The sequence below is a fragment of the Myotis myotis genome, unplaced genomic scaffold, assembly GCF_014108235.1.
Source record: "Myotis myotis isolate mMyoMyo1 unplaced genomic scaffold, mMyoMyo1.p scaffold_m19_p_24, whole genome shotgun sequence".
NCBI classification, from domain to species: Eukaryota; Metazoa; Chordata; class Mammalia; order Chiroptera; family Vespertilionidae; genus Myotis; species Myotis myotis.
In genome coordinates this window covers 2,672,534-2,697,643 of record NW_023416329.1, presented here as the reverse complement: position 1 = coordinate 2,697,643, position 25,110 = coordinate 2,672,534, and the positions used below count along the sequence as shown (strand labels likewise).

The 25,110-nt window shown below is 40.4% G+C and overlaps 1 protein-coding gene across 9 annotated transcripts in view; it reads right to left on the bottom strand.

Annotated features, from left to right (window-relative positions):
- The window catches only part of SHLD2 (shieldin complex subunit 2), a 131,404-nt gene that overhangs the window by 9,428 nt on the left and 96,866 nt on the right, over window positions 1–25,110 (bottom strand). For all 9 annotated transcript variants that reach the window (XM_036356015.1, XM_036356013.1, XM_036356019.1 and 6 more), the window contains 3 exons: window positions 21,943–22,149; window positions 3,531–3,759; window positions 1,197–1,312 (listed from right to left, as the gene is read on the bottom strand). In XM_036356015.1, the coding sequence (XP_036211908.1) occupies window positions 1,197–1,312; window positions 3,531–3,759; window positions 21,943–22,149 (552 nt within the window). The remainder of the gene's footprint in view (window positions 1–1,196; window positions 1,313–3,530; window positions 3,760–21,942; window positions 22,150–25,110) is intronic.

Sequence of the window (25,110 nt, the reverse complement as noted above, 5' to 3'; positions counted from 1 at the left end):
AATAAATAAATGAAAGAAATTAACTTCTGCCACTACCACCAGACTGGGATGTACCAAATAACAACCAACAGAGTGCATACAAACAGGGCAGGTGCAAGAACATGAAGATAAACTCTCTCTGAGGTCCAGGTGCAGAGGGAAGGGTTAAAGTGGATGGTAGAGCAGCAATATTGGGGAAAACCAGAAAATCACTCCCCACCATAAACACAAGATTATGCTAGAGGAATTTGAAGCCAGTGGTGACCTGAAGGTAATGACAGCAATAACAAACCTGAACACAACTCAATGTCTGACAAGAGTGACTCTACTCTGCTCACCCTTTGCCCCAGTAAAGGTTTAGGAAAACAGGTATGCCCATTTCCAGGTTAAAAAAACCACCTGTTTATCGCAGCTATATTTTTCTATATGTAATGTTCAGCATTCAGGTAAAAATTACTAGCCCGGCCGGCGTGGCTCAGTGGCTGAGCATCGACCTATGACCCAGGAGGTCATGGTTCGATTCCCAGTCAGAGCACATGTCAAGGGTTTTGGGCTCGATCTCCAGTGTGGGGAGTGTAGGAGGCAGCTGAATCAATGATGATTCTATCTCATCATTGATGTTTCTATCTCTCTCTCCCTCTCTCGTCCTCTCTGAAATAAAAAAAAAATAAAAAAATAAATTATTTTTTAAATAAAGAGGGAGCAATCAATAGAACCAGATTACCTCATTTGCTTGAGACTAATGAGGAAAGGTATCAAGTTGGATCGCCTGCCAAATGGGTTATTTTCCCTTTGTTGTTAACCACTGACTATACCTAGCATCATAACTAAAGAGAGTAGACTTTAGGTGGTGAGCACACAGTGAAATATACAGATGATGTACTAGAAAATTGTACACTTGAAATATATATAATATTATTAAACAATGTCACCTCAATAAAATTAATTTTTAATAAACTAAGATCCTAGTGATTTTGCTTACCGACACCTAGAGTAAGAAGAGATTAGGTGCTGGTTTCCCTCTATTCATGTGCTGAGACCTGTGTAGAGCAAGTTTTGCCTTACACTGTCTTGTGTTTCACTCAAGCTAAATTATCCTTCTGCTTCTATACTGACAGAATTCAGCCTTAATTTAAAGTCTAGTGTTCTTTCTGTTCCAATACACACTCTATACTCCTGACATGAATTAATCTCTCCATGGCTTGGGGACACCTTACCTATAACTCTGCTGAGCCAGTCAGGGGAAATGTTGAGAAGAATCTTCTCCATCACCTTTGATCCTACATGAACGCAGACCTTAGATAGTCCATCAGCTATGGTCATTAAAGCTGGCCTACAAAAGAGTAAATAGCATATGACCTTCAAAAGATTTTCATATTTTAAAAAATGTATAAATGCAATATAATTTCAAAAAGCCCTAGGTTTTTATGCAGGGTTAATTTTAATTTCAAAAGCAACTCTAGGATGTTCTGAAACATCTTGGAAATAAGAGAAGGGTGTTTTATTATTTTTATTTTTAAAATATATTTTGTTGATCTCAGAGAGAAAGTAAGAGGGAGAGAGAGATAGGAACATCAATGACGAGAGAGAATCATTGATCCACTGCCTCCTGCATGCCCCACACTAGGATTGCGCCCGCAACCCGGGCATGTGCCCTGACCAGGAATCAAACCCTGACCTCCTGGTTGATGCTCAACCCCTGAGCTATGCGGGCCAGGCAAAAGAAGAGCTTTTTAAAAAGAGTTTCAAATGATAAAATAATCAATTAGATTTATTCCATATTCATTTTAAAACTTCAAATACTAATATAAGAAAACAACTTACACTGCTGTATAAATTATTTTTTGAAATAAAAATAAAGGTGATAACCACATATTTCACAATCACAATTTCAAGTTATTTTTTTTCCATTGGATTTTTTCCTATCAGAAACACAGTCTTTGGCGTGTCACTAAATAGGGACGTAGATAAATAACTTTCAATACATGATGCAATGGTATACTACATGGCATTAAAAAGAATGAGGGAGCCCTGGTCAGTTGCTTAGTGGTTAGAGCGCTGGCCCACGGACCAAAGGGTCTCAGGTTCTATTCCCCATTCAAGGGCACGTAACTTGGTTGCAGGTTCCCCAGACCCAGCAGGGGCAAGTACGAGAAGCTTGTGTCTCTCTCATGTGGATGTTACTCTCTCTCTGTCTCTCCCCCACCCTTCCACTCTCTCAAAAAATCAATGGAAAAATACCCTTGAGCCCTAGCCGGTTTGGCTCACTGGATAAAGTGACTAAAGGGTCCTGGGTTTGATTCCAGTCAAGGGCACGTACCTTGGTTGCACGCTCTATCCTGGGCCCCAGTCAGGGTTTGTGCAGGAGACACCAAGTGATGTGTCTCTCTCACATCGATGTTTCTTTCTCTCTGTCTCTCCCCCTTCCTTCCACTTTCTTGAAAAATCAGTGGAAAAATATCCTCTGGTAAGGATTACAAAAAAAAGAAGAAAAATAAAAAATATTCTTAGGTAAGGATTAAAAAATACACAAAAAGAATGAGGAAGATTTATAAGTGCTACCAGAGAAGGCAAGCCATGATATACTTTCTCTAAGGAACAAATAACATGAACAAACAATATGAATCATATCACTCTATGTACTTTTAAAGAAAGGGATATACATACATAGTGCTGGCAAGGATGCGGAGAAACTAACCCTCATACATTGCTGGTGAAAATGTAAAATTGTGCAGTAAATAGTTTGGCAGTTCCTCAAAAGGTTAAACAAAGAGTTACCATATAATCCCGCAATTCTATTCCTGAGTATATCCCAAAAGAAATGAAAACATATATCCACACAATAATTTGTACATGAATGTCCATACCAGTGTTATTTATAACAGACAGAACGCGGGAACAACCCGAAGGCTGAGTTGTGTGGAAGGGGAATGAGAGGCAACTGCAATGGGCACAGGGCCTTGGGGGAGGTGGAATGAAAAGGCTCTTAAATAAACACTGCTATTTTGTAAAGGCATGGAATTTATAAGGCAAAAATAAAAAGATTTTGCAAGAATTTGAACTTTTATTATTTGAAAAACAACGTGTTTTTCACTGAGTTGGTTAGTCATTTTACCATAGAGCATTTGGGATCCATATTTTCTAATGTGAAGTTGTGAAAACTTAAGTACAGAAAGGTTATACGCCTTACTAGGTTCACAACTCAAAGGTTAGATCACATAATACCTTTAAATTTTGATTATTTGTTAAGGTGGGTGACTGAGCTTCTACATTTAGATCTTGGTTAAAAGTGTAAACCAAGTAAGAAATTGGAATAGTTTCTTCAAGACAAAAAAATGTCCCAATTACTGCTTTTAGAAATCCTGTTATGATTACTGGGCAATATTTGCTTTCATAAATAGCTATTTATCACTTGGGAAATTCTGTACTCTTGTATTAGCTCTAATTAGTTCTCATTAGAAAGTAAGAGTTGAAATATGTCATTTATTGCTCATTTCCATGCCTATAAAAATAAATGTCTTCCATCTGATTGACTTACTTAGTTGCCTTACCTGTAGTATATTTTCTTTGTAGTACATGGAAAACAGCTAAAACACTGTTTGTAGATCTTGTTCTCATCTGTTTCTAGTTCCAATCCACACTTTGCACAGCCAGTATACGTGATGTTGGGAAGAGAAGAGAAAATGCTCTTCAGAGAACTGTGAGCATTTATAACTATCTGCTGGGCTGTTGTAGCATGAAACACTAGCTCTAAAATCTGGACTTTGACTAGAATCACTCCTACAAAAAAAAAAAAAAGAGGTGATAAATTATAGGACAAAATTATCATTTACAAACATGGTTAATTATGTCGTTGATTTATAGTTACTTGTAAAGTTACACCCAAGATCTGGTTCTTGGTCTTTCTTCTATTTTTCACTCTTTCCCTGAATAATCTCACTCACTTATGGCTTCATTATTTTTTTAAATTTATCTTTATTGTTGAAATTATTACAGAAGTCCCCTGCCTTCCCCACTAATGAAGCTCCTTTCCCCCACTCCTGCTCCCTCCCCAGGCCTTCACCCCACTATTGTCTGTGTCCATTTACGTATATAAGTTCTTTGGTTGATCTCTTCCCTCCCACCCCCTTCCCTCTGAGAATTCTCAACCTGTTGCATGCCTCCATCCTCTGGCTCTATTTTATTCATCTGTTTGTTTTGTTACTTAGATTCTAGATATGTGAGATCATGTGATGTTTGTCTTTGTCTGACTGGCTTTATTTCACTTAGCATAATACTCTCCAGGTCCCTCTAGGCTACCTCAAAGGGTAAGAGATCCTTCCTTTTTACAACTGTACAGTGTAAAGGTACCACAGCTTTTTTTATCTGCTCTCTGCTGATGGGCACTTGGGCTGTTTACAGATCTTAGCTATTGTAAATTGTGCTGCTATAGAAATAGGGGTGCATATATTCTTTCTGAACGGTGTTTCAGGCTTCTTAGGATATTCCTACAAGTGGTATCACTCGGTCAAATGGGAGTTCTATTTTTAATTTTTTGAGGAAACTCCATACTGTGTTCCACAGTGGCTGCACCAGTCTGCATTCCCACCAGCAGTGCACTAGGGTTCTGTTTTCTCCACATCCTTGTCAGCACTTGTCATTTGTTGATTTATTGATGGTAGCCATTTGGCAGGTGTCATTTTAATTTGCATGTCTCTGATGATTAGTGGCACTGAGTATTTTTATATGTTTCTAGGCCATTTGTATATCCTCTTTGGAGAAGTTTCTATTTATTGTGTCTGCATATTTTTTAATTGGATTCTTTCTTTTCCTTTTGTTGCGTTATATGAATGCTTTATATATTTTGGAAATTAGCCCTTTATCAGATATATCATTGGCAAATATTTTGTCTCATACAAAGAGTTCCCTTTCATTTTGATGCCAGTTTCTTTTGCTGTGCAGAAGCTGTTTATTTTGATGTCGTTCCATTTGTATATTTTTTTCCCTTTGTTGCACTGGGCCTTGTATCAGTGAAAATCATGCTTTGTGAAATATCTAAGATTTTACTGCCTACGTTTCTTCTAGGGTTTTTATGGTTTCATGACTTACATTTAAGTCTTTTATCCATTTTGAGTTTATTCTTGTGTATGGTGTAAGTTGGTATAGTTTCTTTTCTTTTCTTTTTTTTTCTTGCCTGTCCAATTTTACCCACACCATTTATTGAAGAGACTGTCTTTACTCTATTGTATGATCTTGCCTCTTTTGTCAAATATTAATTGAGCATAATAGCTTGAGTCGATTTCTGGGTTCTCTGTTCTGTTCCATGGGTCTATATGCCTGTTCTTGTACCAATACCAGGCTGTTATGAGTACAGTGGCTTTGTAGTGCAGCTTGATATCCGATGTTGTGATCCCTCCAACTTTGTTCTTTCTCAAGACTGCTGTGGCTATTTGAGGTCTTTTTTGGTTCCATATAAATTTTTGGAGTGTTTATTCTAGATCTGTGAAATATGCCATGGGTATTTTAATAGGAATTGCATTGAATCTATAGATTGCTTTGGGTAGCATGGACATTTTATCGATGTTGATTCTAGCAATCCATGAACATGGTATATTCTTCTACTTGTGTATATCTTCTTCTAGCTCTTTTCTAAACATTCTATAGTTTTCCAAGTACAGGTCTTTTACCTCCTTGATTATGTTTATTCCTAAGTATCTTAATTTTGTTGTTGTTGTTGCAATGGTAAATGGGATTGTTTGTTTAGTTTCTTTTTTTGAGAGTTCATTATTGGTGTATAAAAATGCCAACAATTTCTGAGTGTTCATTTTGTATCCTGCTACATTGCCAAAATAATTTATCAAATCTAGTAGTTTCTTGGTGGATCCTTTAGGGTTTTCTATGTACAATATCATGTCACCTGAGAATAATGACAGTTTTACATCCTCTTTTCCAGTTTGGATGCCTTTTATTTTTTCTTGTTGTCTGATCACTGTGGTTAAGACTTCTAGTACTATGCTGAATAAGAGTGGTGAAAGCAGACAACCCCATCTTGTTCCTGTATGGCTTCAGTATTGACCCTAGAATGTAAGGGATGATCTGCCTGCAACTTAGAGTGAAGATTTATTTGGCTAATTTGGCTGAAGAGGTGGATTTTTTTTTCTCCCTGACTTCTGGAATCATGCAAAATAAGTTTAATCTCTTTTAGGAGAAATCCCTTCAAACACTTGAAACTAGCTAACATACCTTCTCTCCCTACCCACTTTCTGTCTTTTTAATCGATCATCATCAAAAGCCGAATAGGAAGTAAGTTATTTGTCTATTCTATATTTTATCCAAAAATAATACACCGCTAGCTTATCCTCTGATTAATTTTCCTTTTCAATTTCCTTCCCATCATCACCCACACTCTGGGAGTTGGTTATTTATCCACATAAGCACTGAGAGTCCTCATTTCTAACTGTGTGACTCACCAGGAACCTCAAGCATGCTCGTTCACTACTCATTGGCTCATGCATTCACCTGTTTAAAAAAACTAAAAATCAAAACAACAGAAAGAAGCCTGAGTATCTATTATCTGCCAGACATTCTTTTATCTCATTTATCTTTGCCTTATATATTAGTGAGGCCTGTGAGTTTATATGAGCATTCTTCTCCCTTCCTCTCCATATTCTATTTAAATCCTTTTTAAAGCATTTGTTCTTCATCCTTTTATCAGGTAGTACATGCTATGAACTCATCATTCTACTATTCTGTTCTCTTTTCTGGTTAAGTCTTAAAAAATGAAAATTTTTATTTAAAAAAGTTTTCTTGATTAAAAAATTGGTTTTTAAAAGGAGTTTTTTTCTTCATATCTTTAAAGAGAGGAAGGGAGAGGAAGAGAGATAGTAACATCAATGATGAAAACGAATCATTGATCAGCTGCCTCCTGAACATCCCACACTGGGGATTGAGACCACAATGCAGGCATGTGCCCTGACCTGGAATCAAACTGTGACCTCCTGGTTCATAGTTCAATGCTCAAACACTGAGCCACACCAGCCAGGTTGGTTAACTCTTTGAGAGTCCCATTAATGATTACTTTCCTATTCCTAAGTCTTTCAGTTTGCTTTAGTCTTTTAGTACCTAATGGTTATTTCACCATCTCTTCCAATAAAGTCATATCCTCCTATATAATAAGAGAGAAACATGCAAATTAACCATGTCTCCACTACGCTCAAGCTACGCCCACAAGCCACGCCCTCCAGCCAATCCGAATGACTATGCAAATTATCTGACAAAGATGGTGATTAATTTGCATACGCAGGTGTCAAGCGCCCCAGGAGGCAAGCCCCAGGAGGTGAGGCTGTAGCTATGCCTGCAGGCTCCCGGGTCTTTCACCAGTCGGGAGGCACGGCTGCTCGCGCCTAGCCATGCCCACAGACTCCCAGGACTTTCGCTGGCCCCGGGAGGCGAGGCCGTAGCCACGCCCGTGGGCTCCCAGGATTTTCGCCCGTCAGGGAGCCAAGGCCACCGGCGCCTAGCCACACCCACAGCTCCTGGGACCTTGCCGGCAGAAAGCGGGAGGTTTGGAGGACTTGGCAGAGCAGGAGGCCGCTGGACATAGAGCAGAGCGAGAGAGAGGGCGGCTTGGAGGGCACAGCTCCCTCTGTCACCCCAGCTTCCTCATCACAGTTATGGAAACTGACAGCAGGGAGGAGGAAGTCCCACCCCCACAGAATCAGCCTGAATCAGCCATTGGTCAGACAGCTCTCAGCAGCCTGACAGCCAGGACTCTCATTCACCTGCATCTCAGACCTTACAGTAGAGAGGTGGGATTCTTTAGAGTTGTCTAAAGAACAACTGTTGATACAACATAGCTCTGTAGCCGAAAGATGCCGGCGTTATCAACAGAAAATATCTGCAGAGCAGCGTGCGTCTGATCTTGAAAGAAGGCGCTTGTGGCAGAATGTATCTGAACACCAGCTACTGGAAAAACGTCGCTCTGATGCCAAAAAACACCAGCGTTATCGACAGAAAATGTCTAAAGACCAACGTGCCTTTGAAGTTGAAAGAAGGTGGTGGCGATGACAGAATATGTCTACAGAATAGTCATCAACAAGTACTACCAATACCGGTAGTTACTGCCTTCTTAGTGAAAATGGAGTACATGAGGATGCAATCCTCGAACATAGTTGTGGTGGAATGACTGTTCGATGTGAATTTTGCCTATCACTAAATTTCTCGGATGAAAAACCATCCGATGGGAAATTTACTCGATGTTGTAGCAAAGGCAAAGTCTGTCCAAATGATATATATTTTCCAGATTACCCGGCATATTTAAAAAGAGTAATGACAAACGAAGATTCTGACAGTAAAAATTTCATGGAAAATATTCGTTCCATAAATAGTTCTTTTGCTTTTGCTTCCATGGGTGCAAATATTGCATCGCCATCAGGATATGGGCCATACTCTTTTAGAATCCACGGACAATTTTATCACCGTACTGGAACTTTACATCCTTCTCGGGAGTTTACTCAACTCTATATTTTGGATACAGCCGAAGCTACAAGTAAAAGATTAGCAATGCCAGAAAACCAGGTCTGCTCAGAAAGACTCATGATCAACATCAACAACCTCGTGCATGAAATAAATGAATTAACAAAATCGTACAAGATGCTACATGAGGTAGAAAAGGAAGCCCAATCCGAAGCAGCAGCAAAAGGTATTGCTCCCACAGAAGTAACAATGGCGATTAAATACGAGCGTAACAGTGACCCAGGTAGATATAATTCTCCCCGTGTAACCAAGGTTGCTGTCATATTCAGAAACGAAGATGGAGAACCTCCTTTTGAAAGGGACTTGCTCATTCATTGTAAACCAGATCCCAATAATCCAAATGCCACTAAAATGAAACAAATCAATATCCTGTTTCCTACATTAGATGCAATGACATATCCTATTCTTTTTCAAGGCTGGGGAACAGATACTGCATTAAGACTCAGAGACAACAGTGTAATCGACAATAATACTAGACAAAATGTAAGGACACGAGTCACACAAATGCAGTATTATGGATTTCATCTCTCTGTGCGGGACACGTTCAATCCTATTTTAAATGCAGGAAAATTAACTCAACAGTTTATCGTGGATTCATATTTAAAAATGGAGAGCCAATTGGATAAATTTCATCAAAGCAAACCAATCTAAGTTGAGAGTTGAAAAATATAGTGGTTCGATGGATTATCTCAAATCTAGATCTGAAAATGACAATGTGCCGATTGGTAAAATGATAATACTCCCATCATCTTCTGAGGGTAGTCCCAGAAATATGCAGCAGCAATATCAGGATGCTATGGCAATTGTAACGAAGTATGTCAAGCCCGATTTATTTGTAACCATGACATGCAACCCAAATGGGCAGATATTGCAAACAATTTACAACGCTGGCAAAAAGTTTCAAACATACCTGACTTGGTAGCCAGAGTTTTTAATATTAAGCTGAATGCTCTTTTAAATGATATCTGTAAAGTCCATTTATTTGGCAAAGTAATAGCTAAAATTCATGTCACTGAATTTCAGAAATGCAGACTGCCTCAGGCTCACATATTATTGATATTAGATAGTGAGTCCAAATTACATTCCTCTAATTAATTCCCTTTCAATGTGCACAAATTTCGTGCACCAGGCTACTAGTATCCTTATATGAATTCCAAGAGTGTGTAGTGATCAACACATCTAATAAACTATAGCACATAGACTCTATATGACAGATTCCCACACATCTTTTGAATCACTATGAAACTATTTAATGAAAGAATTTAATAATTTTAGAAGAGTCCTGGCTAGGTAGTTCAGTTGGTTAGGGTCTCGGCCCAATACACCAAGCTTGTGGTTCTGATACCTGGCAGGACACACACAAGAATAACCAATGAATGCAAAAATAAGGGGAACAACAACTCTCTCTCTCTCTCTCTCTCTCTCTCTCTCTCTCTCTCGTCAATTAATAAAAAATTTTTAGAAGAATGCTAACAAACTTCTAACATTTTGTAAATTTATACACCTTTTTTAAAAATTTAAAGTTCATTACAAATGTGGACTCTGCTTTCAGGGGATTAAAGCCACTGGTCCTCTGCTGGGGGCAGGATGTGGTGATGAGTGAGCATCTTCCTGTCTTTACAAGGAGGGAGGCACACAGGATCCTTCTCTGGCTTTTGTTATGTTTTGTTAAAAAGAGCAACCTGTCTTAGAAAATCCTTTCAAGTTGATCTCCCTTTCTCCTTCTTTTCATTTAATAATGAAATAGGTTAGGAAAAACTTGCTTGTATTTCCATGTGCTCTCTCCATTTGTCTTAAAAATACATAAACAATATAAACTATAAATGCAGCCCTCATAGTTGAACATAAAGAGAATGAAAACAGCAAAAGGGCCTCCGAACACAACCTACCAGGAGCTGATTGTAATAGTGCCAAGCTTTTGCCTGGCTTTCCAGTATCGAGCACAGCTGAGGTTTGCAAGAATACTACCAATTGCCAGCCTCATCCCCAAAACCGGTGAGGTTATCTATATACTTGGTACCATTAATCATCAGAGCTGTGAGCATCTATTTTGTTGATTTTTTATTTTATTTTAATTTTTTTCCATTTTTAAATATATTTTTTATTGTTGATAGTATTACAGATATCTCCCATCCCCCCCCCCTTTTCTCCTCCTTCCAGCCCCTAACCACCCTACCAGGTCTTCAATACCTTATTGCCCGTGTCCCTAGGCTATGCCTATAAGTATATAACTTCTTTGGTTTATCTCTTCTCATATGCCAACCCCACATCAGTGTATGTGAGTCTGTTCCATGCCACCTTGCTTTGGGTCTTATTTTGTTGGTCAATTCATTTTGTTCACTAGATTCCACAAATAAGTGAGATCATGTGATATTTGTCTTTCTCAGTTTGGCTTATTTCACTTAGTATAATATTTTCCAGGTCCATCCATATGTCCCAAAAGGTAAGAGATCCCTCTTTTTAATAGCTTCATAGTATTCCATGGCGTAAATGTACCACAGCTTTTTTATACATTTATCTACTGATGGGCATTTGGGCTTTTTCCAAATCTTAGCTATTGTAAATGTTGCACTATGAACATAGGGTTGCATATATTCTTTCTGATTGGTGTTTTGGGGTTTTTAGGATATATTCCCAGAAGTGGGATTGCTAGGTAAAATGGAAGTTCCATTTTTAATTTTTTGAGGAAACTCCATACTGTTTCCCATAGTGGCTGCACCAATCTGCATTCCCACCAGCAGTGAACTAGTGTTCCCTTTTCTCCACATCCTCACCAGCACTTGTTGTTTGTTGATTTTTTTTTATGATAGCCATTCTAGCAGGTGTGAGGAAATATATCATTTGGTTTTATTTTGCATTTATCTGATGATTAGTGACTTTGAGCATTTTTCATGTGCCTCTTACCATTTGTCCTTTTTGGAGAGATGTCTATTCAGGTCTTCTGCCCATTTTTTAATTGGATTGTTTGTCTTCCTTTTGTTGAGTTGTATGAATACCTTATATATTTTGGTCATTAACCCCTTATCAGATGTATCATTGGCAAATATGTTCTCCCATTCAGTGAGTTCCGGTTTCAATTTTATGGTGGTTTCTTTTGCTGTGCAGAAGCTTATTTTATGTAGTCCCATTTGTTTATTTCCTCCTTAGTTTCCTTTGCCCTAGATCAGTGGTCGGCAAACTCATTAGTCAACAGAGTTTAACTAATATCAACAGTACAACGATTGAAATTTCTTTTGAGAGCCAAATTTTTTTAAACTTAAACTATATAGGTAGGTACATTGTTATTAACATTGTTAGGGTGCTCCTAAGGCTTAGGAAGAGCCACACTCAAGGGGCCAAAGAGCCGCATGTGGCTCGAGAGCCGCAGTTTGCCGACCAAGGCCCTAGATGTATCTGCAAACATATTGCTACTAAAGATGTCTGAGATTTTTCTGCCTATGTTTTCTTCTAAGGTTTTTATGGTTTCATGCCTTACATTTAAGTCTCTTATCCATTCTTGTGTATAGTGTAAGTTGGTGGTCTAGTTTCTTTTTTTTTTTTTTACATGTGTCTGTCCAGTTTTCCCAGCACCATTTGTTGAAGAGTCTGTCTTTATATCATTGTATGCTCTTGCCTCCTCTGTCAAATATTAGTTGACCATAATGGTGTGGGTCAATTTCTGGAGTCTCTGTTCTAATCCATTGGTCTATATGCCTGTTCTTGTGCCAATAACAGGCTGTTTTAGTTATAATGGCTTTGTAGTATAGCTTGATATCGGATATTGTGATCCCTCCAACTTCGTTCTTCTTTCTCAAGATTGCTGCAGCTATTTTGGGGTCTTTTATGGTTCCATATAAACTTTTGGAGTATTTGTTCTAGCTTTATGAAGTATGCCATTGGTATTTCAATAGGGATTGCATTGAATCTGTAGATTGCTTTGTGTAGTACAGACATTTCAGTGATGTTCTTCCAATCCATGAACATGGTATATGCTTCCATTTGTTTGTATCTTCCTCTATTTCTTTTTTCAATGTCCTATAGTTTTCCAAGTACAGGTCTTTCACCTCCTTGGTTAAGTTTATTCCTAAGTATCTTTTATTGTTGTTGCAATGGTAAATGGGATTGCTTTTTTGTTTCTCTTTCTTAGAGTTCATTATTGGTGTATAAAAATGCCATCAATTTTTAGGTGTTGATTTTGTATCCTGCTACCTTGCCCAATTCATTTGTTAAGACTAGTAGTTTCCTGGTGGAATCTTTAGGGTTTTCTATGTACAGTATCATGTCATCTGTGAATAATGACAGTTTTACTTTCTCCTTTACAATTCTGATGCCTTTTATATCTTCTTCTTGTCTGATTACTGTGGCTAGGACTTCCAGTACTATGTGAATGAGAGTGGTAAAAGTGGACATCCTTGTCTTGTTCCTGTTCTTAAGGAAAATGGTTTTAGTTTTTTGTCCATTGAGTTTTATGTTGGCTACAGGTTTGTCATAAATGGCCTTTATTATATTTCAGTATGATCCCTCTATTCCTACTTTATTGAGATTTTTATCAAAAAAGGGTGCTGGATTTTGTCAAATGCTTTTTCTGCATCTATTAGTATGATCATGTGGGTTTTATCTTTCACTTTGTTTATATAATGTTTCACATTTATTGATTTGTGGATATTGTACCAGCCTTGCATCCCTGGAATAAATCTCACTTGGTTATGGTACTGTATGAGCTTTTTAATACATTGCTGGATCCGATTTGCTAATATTCTGTTGAGGATATTAGCATCTGCGTTCATTAGGGATATTGGCCTGTAGTTTTCTTTCTTAGTAGTGTATTTTTTTTTCTTTCTAAAACTTTGTTCTCTCAACCTCCCCTTTTTTTTTACATTTTTATTAATTTTTGTTTGTTTTTTGAGAGAGATCTTTGTAAGTGTCTTTATCTGGTTTTGGAATTAGGATAATGCTAGCTACGTAAAAAGAGCTTAAAAGTGTTCTGTCCTCTTGAATTTTTTGGAATAGTTTGAGGAGGCTAGGTGTTAGTTCTTCTTTGAATGTTTGGTAAAATTCACCTAAAATCCACCCAGTCCAGAACTTTTGTTTGCTGGAAGTTTTTAAATAACTGCTTCAATTTCGTTGGTTGTTATTGGCCTACTCATGTTTTCTGATTCTTCCTGATTGAGTTTTGGAAGATTGTATGTTTCTAGGAATTTGTCCATTTTGCCCAGTTTGTCCAATTTGTTGGCTATAGTCATTCATAGTATTTGCTTACAATCCTTTGTATTTCTGTGGGGTCCATTATTGTATTGCCTCTTGCGTTTCTGATTTTATTCACAGACAGTCCTTGGGTTACGTCGGACTCAACGTACGTCGTTTCGTGGTTATGTAGCCATCTCCCATTTATTTATAAAAAAAAGTTCCGTCATTTCGACATATGTACATATGTGCTTTATGTTTTTTATTATTTATTTTCCACAAGTAAAGGTCAGGAATTGTTATCTTTCTTTTAAATTTTTTTTTTTACTGTTTCACTTCATTACTACTATGTATGTGCTCCATGTGAGTGACATAGGTGCTTATGTAGGTGGGTTCCGACTTACGGCGAAAATTGCATTACATTGTGCCGTAGGAACGGATCTCCAATGTAACCCAAGGACCTACTGTATTTGGGTCCTCTCTGTTTCTTGAAAAGTCTGGCTAAGGGTTCATCTATCTTATTTATCTTTTCAAAGAACCAGCTATTAGATTTATTTATCTTTTGTACTGTTTTCTTAGTTTCAGTCATTTATATCTGCTCTGATCTTTATTATTTCTTCCTACTACTTCCTCTGGGCTTTTCTTTGTATTTTCTTTCTAATTCATTTATTTTTAGGGTTAGATAGCAATTTTTCTTGTTTCTTGAGGTAGGCCTGTAATGCTATGAACTTCACTCCCAGTACTGCTTTAGCCATGTCCCATAGGCTATGGGTGGTTGTGTGTTCATTTTCATTTGTTTCCAGGAAGATTTTAATTTCTTGCTTGATCTCACTGGTAACCCATTCATTGTTAATAACATGCTATTTAGCCTCCATATATTTGAGTGTTTTTTGTGCTTTTTTTTATTGTAGTTGATTTCTAACTTCATGCTATTGTGATCCGAGAAGATGCTTGGTATTATATCAATCTTCTTGAATTTGTATAAACTTGTTTTGTGACCTAACATGTAGTCTACCTTTGAGAATATTCCATGCGTGATTGAAAACAATGTATATTCTGTTGTTTTGGGGTGAAATGATCTGTGAATATCAGTTAAATCCATCTTATCTGGGGTGTCACTTAAGGCCTCTGTTTCTCTGTTAATTTTTTGTCTGGAAGATCTATACAGTGATGTCAGTGAGGTGTTAAAGTCTCCTACTATGACTGCATTGCTATCAATCTCCCCCTTAAAGTCTGTCAAGAGTTTTTTTTATGTACATTTGTGCTCCTATATTGGGTATATATATGTTTATAAGGGTTATATTTTCTTGTCGAATCATTCCCTTTAGTATTATGAAGTAGCCTTCTTTGTCTCTTGTTATGGCCTTTGTTTTGAAGTCTATTTTGTCTGACATGAGTATTGCTACCCCAGCTTATTTTCCTTTTCTATTTGCATGGAATATATTTTCCTATCCCTTCACTCTCAGTCTGTGTGTATCTTTTGTTCTAAGGTGGGTCTCTTGTTGATAGTATATATATGGATCATGTTTTGTTATCCATTCAGTCACCCTAATGTCTTTTGACTAGAGCATTTAATCTATTTACATTTACAGTTATTATTGGTTGCCATTTTTATTTTCTTTGTACCTATAATCCTCTCGCTCTCTCTCCTTTTCTTCTTCTTCTTAAAGCAGTCTCTTTAACATTTCTTGCATTGTTGGTTTGGTGGTAATGTACTTCATTAACCATTTTTTTTTTTTTTTTTTTTTTGGTCTGGAAAGCTTTTTAATTTCACTTTCAATTTTAAATGATAGCATCACTGGATACAGTAGTCTTGCATTTAGGCCCTTGCTTTTCATTACTTCGAGTACTTCGTGCCACTCCCTTCTGGCCTAAAGTGTTTTTATTGAGAAGTCAGTTGACATTTTAATGGGAACTCCTTTGTAGATAATTTTCTGTCTCTTGCTGCCTTTAACTTTCTTTCTTTGTCTTTAACATTTGCCACTTTAATTATGATGTGTCTAGGCCTAGGTTTCTTTGGGTTCCTCTTGATTGGGGCTCTCTGTATCTCCTGAACTTGTATAACATTTTCCTTCACCAGGTTGGGGAAGTTTTCTGTCATTATTTCTTTAAACAGATTCTCTGTTCCTTGCTCACCATCTTCCCCTTCTGGTATTCCTATAATGTGGATGATTTTATGTTTCATGTTTTCCCAGAGCTCCTTAAGCAATCGTTTTGCTTTTTAATTCCTTTTTTCCATTTGTTTCTCTAATTGGGTATTTATTTCTACCTTGTCTTTCAAAACACTGATTCAATCCTCTGCTCCATCCAATCTACTTTTAATACCTTCCAGTGTGTTCTTGATGTCAGATATATCATTCTTCATTTCTATCTACTTTCCTTTTCATGCTGTTGTAATTTGCACTAAGTTCCTTATGCATCTTTATAACCATTGCTTTGAACTCTATGTCCAATGGGTTGCTTGCCTCCATTTCATTTAGTTCTTTTTCTGGAGATTCCTCCTTTTCTCTCATTTGGGGATTGCTTCTTTCTCTCTCCATTTTAGCTGTCTCTTTGTATTTTCTTGTATGTATTAATTAGTACTGTTGTACCCCCTAGTGTTTTGTGGGCAGGCATAATACAGAAAGTGTCTTGAGAGGTCCAATGGTGCACTCTCTTTGTTCACTTGAGCTGGATGCTCTAGTAGTGCCCCTTGTGTGTGTTATTTGGGTTCTCCTGTTGTAAGTGGGCCTTGGTTATTGATGCCCTGTTTGTGGGAAGGATTTCCCCTCTGACTTGATGCCAGTGAGGTTGGGGCTTGCTGGATTTTGCTCTGTTGTTGAATCTGGTCCCTTGGTGTATCTATCCTGGGTCTCCTGGAAGCTTCACTAGTGCAGGTGAATGTGAGTCACTGTCCCTGGGCAACCTGATTGAGGTCTGAGAGACTGAAGCCCCTAGTGGTCCAGTGGCCAGAGGCTGGATCTGGCTTTAGCCTCACACCTTGCTTGTCTCTATTCTGAGTTGTACTCCCTTCCCCATGGATCTGGTCCCGCAGGTGTCAGCTGCAGGTGCTCAGGGTCGGCAGGGGCATGTGCACAGTCCTTATGGCATGTGACTCCCTGAAGTCCCAGAGCCCACTGTCATGCAACTCACAGTGTGGTCCCAGAGCCATGGCAGGGTCACTTGCAAGGTACTGCTGGTGTGAGACTCACCTCGGGGTCCCATCTCCTGTAGTAAGGGTCACCTGCAAGGCCCCTCTGGCATGAGACTCCCTGTGAGGTCCCAGAGCCCATGGCAGGAGTCATTTGCATGGTTTCTCTGGTGTGAGATTCTGATTTTCTATTTTAAATCTAAGTCTTCAATCCCAGCAGGTAACTGTTTTATGTGAGCGGTAAAACAGAGAGTTGACTTCTTTATGACACCAAATTAAATGTAGTTCCTCTACTGCCTATGGCAGTGATGGTGAACCTATGACACGCGTGTCAGAGGTGACATGCGAACTCATTTTTTTTTATTTTTCTTTGTTAAATGGAATTTAAATATATAAGATAAATATCAAAAATATACATCTTTGTTTTACTATGGTTGCAAATATCAAAAAATTTCTATATGTGACACGGCACCAGAGTTAAGTTAGGGTTTTTCAAAATGCTGACAGACCGAGCTCAAAAGGTTCACCATCACTGGCCTATGGCATCCTTTCTTGCAGTGATCAGCTCCATAAGCTTATGGGGATTGAGGGGATGGGAAGGGAGAAGAGGGTCACACAAACATGAAACTGCTTTAGGAACTTATGTGACACTAAAACATTACTCAAGATTTCACTAGTTAGTATAAATCTAGAGTCTTTTGTGGCCCAAGCAACTTACTTCCTATTTTGAAAGTTGTATAAAAGTTAAACAGTATAAAAATTTGTAAATTATCTATCACTTGTGTTTATCTTCCAAAAATATTAATTTTAAATTATTAGTATTATTAAATGTTTCAATGCAGAACAGAGGATATAGGGTTCTCTGAGAATAAATCTCTATATTCCACACATGTTGGGTTTTTTGAGAGGTGTTGTTATTTTTGTTTCCCACTTGTACGCTCCTTAGCTTAGTTTTGCAATATAATAATACTAATGTCCATAATCATATATTGTAAAACATATATCCATACCTATGTGAATTAACACAACTTGTAAAATTCTATTCTGGCATTCAGTCAATATAGAGTAAGAAACTAGATTCATGCTCCCACTTTGTGGTACAATAAAAAAACAAATATTTGGTCTCTGTCCCTAGTCCTGGCACACAAGTCCAAAATCCCTGGAATCTCCAGAGTGATAACAGTATCTTTTGTATGCTAATGAAATGACTGGTATCTGGGGCCCATAGGTGGCTTCAGGATGAGGACTGGTCACCAGAAAGGCCCAGGCATGATTAGAGGGCTGGAACTTTCAGCTCTACCCCACAACCTTTGAAAGTTTGAGCTAATCACCGATGGCCAATGATTAAATCAATCATGCCTACTGAATCCTTGATTAAAAACCTAAAATAACAGGGTTCAGGGAGCTTCTGAGTTGGTGAACACACGGAGGTGCTGGGAGAGTGATGCACTTGAAGAGGACATAGGAGCTCTATGGCCCTTCAATCACACCTTGCCTTATGCCCCTCTTCCATTTGGTGGTTCCCAAGTTTTATCCTTTATAATAAACGAGTAAATGTAAAGAAATAGTGTTCCTGAGTTCTAGAAGTAGTTCTAGCAAATTACTGAATCTGAAAGGAGGGTGGATTGTGGAAACTCCAAACTTTGTAGCTGAGTCAGTATATGGGTAACATCTGGACTACATCTTGACTGAAGGAACCCATCTTAGAGGCCTGACTATGACTCCTTACTTTTAGTAAAATTCCGTAGTTGAAATGAACCTAACCACATCCTTACAGGAAAGAATGTAGGATGATAACATCCTTTCTTAACATCATGTTCTGTAAAATAGTTTTGTCAAATGGTAACTAGAATGTCTGCACAAACATTATTTCACAGGCCCAGAGAATGGTCCACCGACTACGGAAAACATCTTTTGACCACCTGGGATCAACTGCTACCAATGGTGATCGTGGGACAACTGACCTCATTCTCATTCCCAAGTCCTATACCCACCCCACAACCCCTATATAAGCCATCCACAAGAAACCGTCTAGGGCAGTGATGGCGACCCTATGACACGCGTGTCAGAGGTGACTCGTGAACTCATTTTTTTTGGTTGATTTTTCTGTTAAATGGCATTTAAATATATAAAATAAATATCAAAAATATAAATCTTTGTTTTACTATGGTTGCAAATATCAAAAAATTTCTATATGTGACACGGCACCAGAGTTAAGTTAGGGTTTTTCAAAATGCTGACACACCGAGCTCAAAAGGTTCGCCATCACTGGTCTAGGAGCTCGACTTCTCTCTTCTGGTGAACTCTCTTGTACACGAGCTCTTTTCAATAAACTCTATCTGCTTGATCTTGTACTGAGTTCAGTGCTCATTTCTATGACATTGATATTCAAGAACATGGCTTTCAAGGTCCAGTAACATAGCCAAGTCAGAATATGCCCAGAATATAACACAGAAGTTTGGGTATCCTGGTACCTACTACTTGCAAGTGGCATCTGAAGAGAGTATAGTCTTACAGAGATGAACTCTTAAAACTGTGGAGTCTGACACTAATTCCAGGTAGGTAGTGTCATAATTGAATCGTAGGACATCCATTTGGTGTCCAGAGAGTTGGAGAACTGGTTGTTGGTATCTACACTAATAAAAGAGAAAAATGGTAATTGGCGTACGGCGCTACCATTTTCATTGGCTAATCAGGGCTATATGCAAATTAACTGCCAACTAAGATTGGCAGTTAACTGCCAACTAAGATTGGCAGTTAACTGCCAACAAGATGGCGGTAAATTTGCATATGTAGGCACAATGCAGGGAGGCAAAAGGGAAAGCAGGAAGAAGCCCCCTGCCACTGACAGTGATCGGAAACCCAGGGGGGAGCTAAGAGCTGGGAGGCAGGGCAAAGGCGGCCCCAGGGCCGCCTTTGCCCTGCCTCCCAGCCATGATCAGAGAATCAGGTGCCTTTTCCACCTGGCCAGTGATAGCAGGAAGTAGGGGTGGAGCCAGCGATGGGAGCTGGGCACGGTCAAAGCTGGCAGTCCCGGGAGCTAGGGGCCCCTTGCCTGGGCCTAAAGCGAAGCCCACGATCGCGGGGCCGCTGCAGCTGCGGGTCCCCGCTGCCTGGGCCGGACGCCTCAGCCAGAGGCGTCCTGTCCTGCAGGGGCAGGGGCGGAGCCCGCGCGATCGCGGTGCGGCGCCCTCCGCTGCCACTGCGGGTCCCCGGTGCCCGGCCGGATGCCCAGGCCAGAGGCGAGGCGTTAGGCCTGGGCAGGGGCGGAGCCTGCAACCACGGGGAGCTGGGGGGCGGAGCCGGGGATTGGGGGGATATGATGGTCCCCTTGCCCAGGCCTGAAGCCTGGGTCAGAGGCATCAGGCTTGGGCGGGGGTGGAGCAAGCGATCAGAGGGAGATGGGGGTCCCCTGCCCAGGCATGATTCCTGGGCCAGAGGCCTCAGGCCTGGGCGGGGGTCAGAGCCAGTGATCGGGGGGAAATGGGGGTCCCCTGTCCAAGCCTGACACCTCTGGCGGAGGCGTCAGGCCTGGGCAAGGGGCCGATCCTGCGATTGGAGGGTGATGGGGGTCAACGCCTGAGGGCTCCCAGTATGTGAGAGGGGGCAGGCTGGGCTGAGGGACACTCCCCCCACACACACACACACCCAGTGCACGAATTTCGTGCACCGGGCCCCTAGTGGAAAAATAAAATCCATACATTTGGTGTCAGAAGTATTGTGTATAAAAATAGTTTGGACACTTGAAACAACTAAAAACCAAACAAAATGTATGAAACAACAATTCTCAAGACCTTGGATATCAAGCAGCAAAGGACGGTGATCCTTAAGAGATGAGAAGCAAAAGAAGTGTGCCCAGTGACTGCTCCAGTTTACAGACAAAAGAGTTTCCTGGCTGTGGTACAGGTAAGGGGAACTCAGACAGAGCCTGATGGTATCCTGGAGTTGAGAGGAGATCAAATTCTGAGTCTGGATGGCTAATACAGCTGGAGTTCTTGGGACAGGGTACTAGACAGATGAGAGCTACAAAAAAAGAGAGTTCTAGAGTACTACAGAAGGTCCCCCCGGAAGGATTCAACTGAGTATTTACCAGTACATGTGACCAGAGGCCAAGGAAAGAACCATCAGAGAGGATGTTAGGAGCAATCCCTGAATCTTGGACAAAGCTGGGGGAAATGCATTTTCCCATCAGTTAGAGTGGAAAACCTCATCATCCATAGGGCACTGGATAGAGAACTCAGAAGCTGTACTTAGAGGGAACTAATGGCACTTACACGCCTACACTGGACAAAAGAAAAAGTCTCATATCAATGACCTCAATTTACACTTAATAAATGAGAAAGAATGAAATCTATGAAAGCAAAAGAAAGGAAATAGTAAAGATCAGACCAGAAATCAATGAAATAGAAAACAAAAAAAACGGGAAAAAATCAATTTGAGAAGATCAATAAAATTGATAAACCTCTAGCCAAATTGATGAGAAAAGAAAATCGAGAAGACACAAATTAGCAATATCAGATAATACCAATACAGATGGTATAACCACTTTCAAAATAGTATAGCAATTTTTTAAAAAGTTAAACATATGCCATAAAATCTAGCTATTCAACTCCTAGGTATTTACTCATGAGAAAAGAAAGACTATGTCCATATAATGCCTTATACATGAACTGTTTTCAGCCAAGAATTGAAAATAACTCAAATGTCCATCAACAGATGAAAAAAATCATAATATATTCATGCAATAAAATACAAAGGAATAAATTACTGATTTGCACAACAGCACAAATACATTTCAAAATAATTGGCTAAGTTAAAGATGCCAAATAAAACAATGTACATACTGTATGATTCCATGTACAGTATATCAAATCATAGAAAATTCAAACTAATCTCTAGTGTTAATAAGCAGGTTGAATTAAATGATGAATTTGTCCCCTGCTTAGTAACTATACACAAAAAAAGTTTAAGTGATCTCTAACAATTACAAATTAACCTCAAAGATTATAGACAAAAAGCTAAGATGCCAATATCTGGTTCAGATATTTACAAAGATCTGTATTTCACTCTCATATTTAACTATATTTTTCCCAAAAAATGGTAGAGTCTTTGCTTGAAGTAAAACTAGCAATATATTATGTATATAAAGATCTTACCTGAACACTTTTCCTCCAGGTGTGTTGCTAAATCTGACATCTTCACAAAAGAGGACATGCTTTTTTGAAATTTTGCTTTAAATGTAATAGCCCTTATATCATCATCAAACAGGCACTCACAGGATGACCAAGGTGTTGTATGCAATTCTAGGTTTTCTGAGATGTAATTGCGCTGAACGAAAAGATATTTAAATTCCCAAATATAATCTTAAACAAAGAAATAAAAACAAAAAGTTATCAAAAAGGAAATAATATTGGATCAAAATCAGATTAAACAGATTGACCTGATTTAATCAGTTAAATACAACTCTTATCACACTAAGGAATTTGGGTATAAGAGACAAAACATGAATGTTTTAAGGCAATAAGATAAGGATGCTAGAGATAATTTTAATAAAAATTTTTTCTAAAATTTCATGGTCTCCTAAACAGTCACAATCCTATACAATAAAGAGGCAATATGCAAATTAATCCTAACACCCTCACAAGATGGCTGCCTACAACCAGGCCGGCAGGGAGGTGAGGGACAACCAAACAACTGAACAAGCAGGCTGCGTGGGGCCACCAGGCTGGCAGGGGGTTAGTGAGGGACAACCAAATGACTGAACAGCAGGCTGCGTGGGCGACCAGGCCAGTGGGGGGGGGGGGGAGGGGGGAGTTGGGTGCAACCAGGCCAGCAGGAGGGGCAGTTGGGGGTGACCAGGCCAGCAGGGGGGTTAGTGAGGGACGACCAAATGACTGAACAGTAGGCTGTGTGGGCGACCAGGCCAGCAAGGGGGGGCAGTTAGGGGCAACCAGGCTGGCAGAAGGGGGCAGTTGGGGGCAGCCAGGACAGCAGGGGGGGCAGTAAGAGGCAACAAGGCTGGTGGCGGGAGGGACAGTTAGGAGCGACCGGGCCGGCGGGGCTTGCAGTTGGGGGCGACCAGGTTGGCAGGAGGGGCAGTTGGGGGCAAACAGATTGGCAGGGGGAGGGGTACTTAGGGGCAATCAGGTCGACACGCAGAGGCAGTGAGGGGCGATCAGGCCAGCAAGGGGGGGCAGTTAGGGGCAACCAGGCAGGCAGGCAGGCAGGCAGATGAGCGATTAGAAGCCAGTGGTCTAGGATTGTAAGAGTGATGTCTGACTGCTGGTTTAGGCCCGATCCCTAGGGTCAGACCTAAACCAGCAGTTGGACATCCCCCAAGGGGTCCCGGATTGGAGAGGGTGCAGGCTGGGCTGAGGGGACCCCCCCCCATGCACAAATTTTGTGTACTGGGCCTCTAGTTTATTATAACCAACTGCTTTTCAGAGCAGCAAATTTTCATTTTGATATCTACAAAGATTTTTTTAATGATAAGGACATAGAAATGGACACATGTCTGCCATAATCAATATCTCTCACTGATTTTCAGTACCTTAGTTTTCTTATATAGCTAATTTTTCCAGAACAAAAAATTTATTAAACAGTTGTACCTATTTTTAATTCCCTTAGTAATAATTCTAATTCTTAAAACCGTAATAGCACAGACATTATTGCCAAATAAGCACCCAATATAATAAAAGAGAAACATGCAAATTAACCATCCCTCTGCTATGCTCAAGCCACGCCCACCAGCCACGCCCACAAGCCAATCAGGAGCAAGTATGCAAATTAACTCAACTAAGATGGTGGCAGCCACAGAGCTGGAGCGAGCAGGAGGCTTGGGTTGCCCCTGGCGATGGAGGAAGCCAAGCTTCCCACCTGTCCTGGCCAGTCCTGGGATCCGCTCAAGGCTACAAAGTTTCAATTATAGAAGATATATAAATCCCAGAAAAAAAAAGAAAAAGAAAAAAAGGAGAGGCTGGGAGCTTGGGTCACCAGGGGGCGTGGCCAGTCTGAAAACAGCCCTCAGCCCCTCACCCAGGCTAGCCAGGCACCCCAGCAGGACTCCCCAACCCTGAAGGGGCTGTGGGCAGCCTGAAAATGGTCCTCAGCCCCTCACCCAGGCTGGCCACACACCCATGGGGTGAGGAGCCCCACCCTGAAGGGGATGTGGCCAGCCTGAAAATGGCCCTCAGCCTCTCACCCAGGCTGGCCAGGCACCCCAGCAGGACGCCCCCCCCCCCCCCCCGAAGGAGCTGTGACCAGCTGCAAACAGCCATCAGCCCCTCACCCAGGCTGACAAGGCACCCCAGTGGGGACCGCCACCCTGAAGGGGGTGTGGCCAGCCTGAAAACAGCCCTCAACCCCTCACCCAGGCTGGCCCAGCGGGACCCCCACCCTGATCCAGGACACCCTTCAGGGCAAACCAGCTGGCCCCCACCAGTGCACCAGGCCTCTATCCTATATAATAAAAGGGTAATATGCAAATTGACCCTAACAGCAGAACCACTGGGAATGACTGGTCACTATGACACACACTGACCACCAGGGGGCAGATGCTCAATGCAGGGGCTGCCCCCTGGTGGTCAGTGCACTCCCACAGGGGGAGCTCTGCTCAACCAGAAGCCAGGCTGATGGCTGCCAGCACAGCAGTGGTGGCAGGAACCTCTCCTGCCTCCTCAGCAGCGCTAAGGATGTCCGACTGCAGCTTAGGCCTGCTCCCCGCTGGCAAGTGGACATCCCCTGAGGGCTCCCAGGCTGCCAGAGGGATGTCTGACTGCCAGCTTAGGCCCGATCCCCCGGGGAGCAGGCCTCAGCCAGCAGGTGGTCATCCCCTGAGGGGTCCCAGACTGCGAGAGGGCACAGGCCGGGCTGAGGGACCGCCCCCAAGTGCACAAGTTTTTGTGCACCAGGCCTCTAGTATACTATATTAATACATTCATCTTTAAAACTATAATAAAACAAAAAGAGGTCTCTTTGAACTAAGTTTTCAATATTAACAGCTGTCTTTTTAGTTTACCCTGTACTTCAGTTCAACATCTAATTCACATGCCCCCACCTACTTCCTAAGCTTTTATTATTTTGACAGTGTGTTTTTTTGTCAGAGAATTTTAAAACAAGTCAGAATATCTGTATAATGTTGCATCATTAGAAAAAACTAAATCAAAAACAAAAAAGAATTGAAGCATATATTTTCCAAGTTGCTGTTTTAAACCAATCACTATTTTTAAAATAGCTCACTTATCTTATGACAAAACACACAGAGGGACCAGCTAATAAAAAAAATAGCAGCCATAATCTCAATACACCCAAATAAAGTTAACATT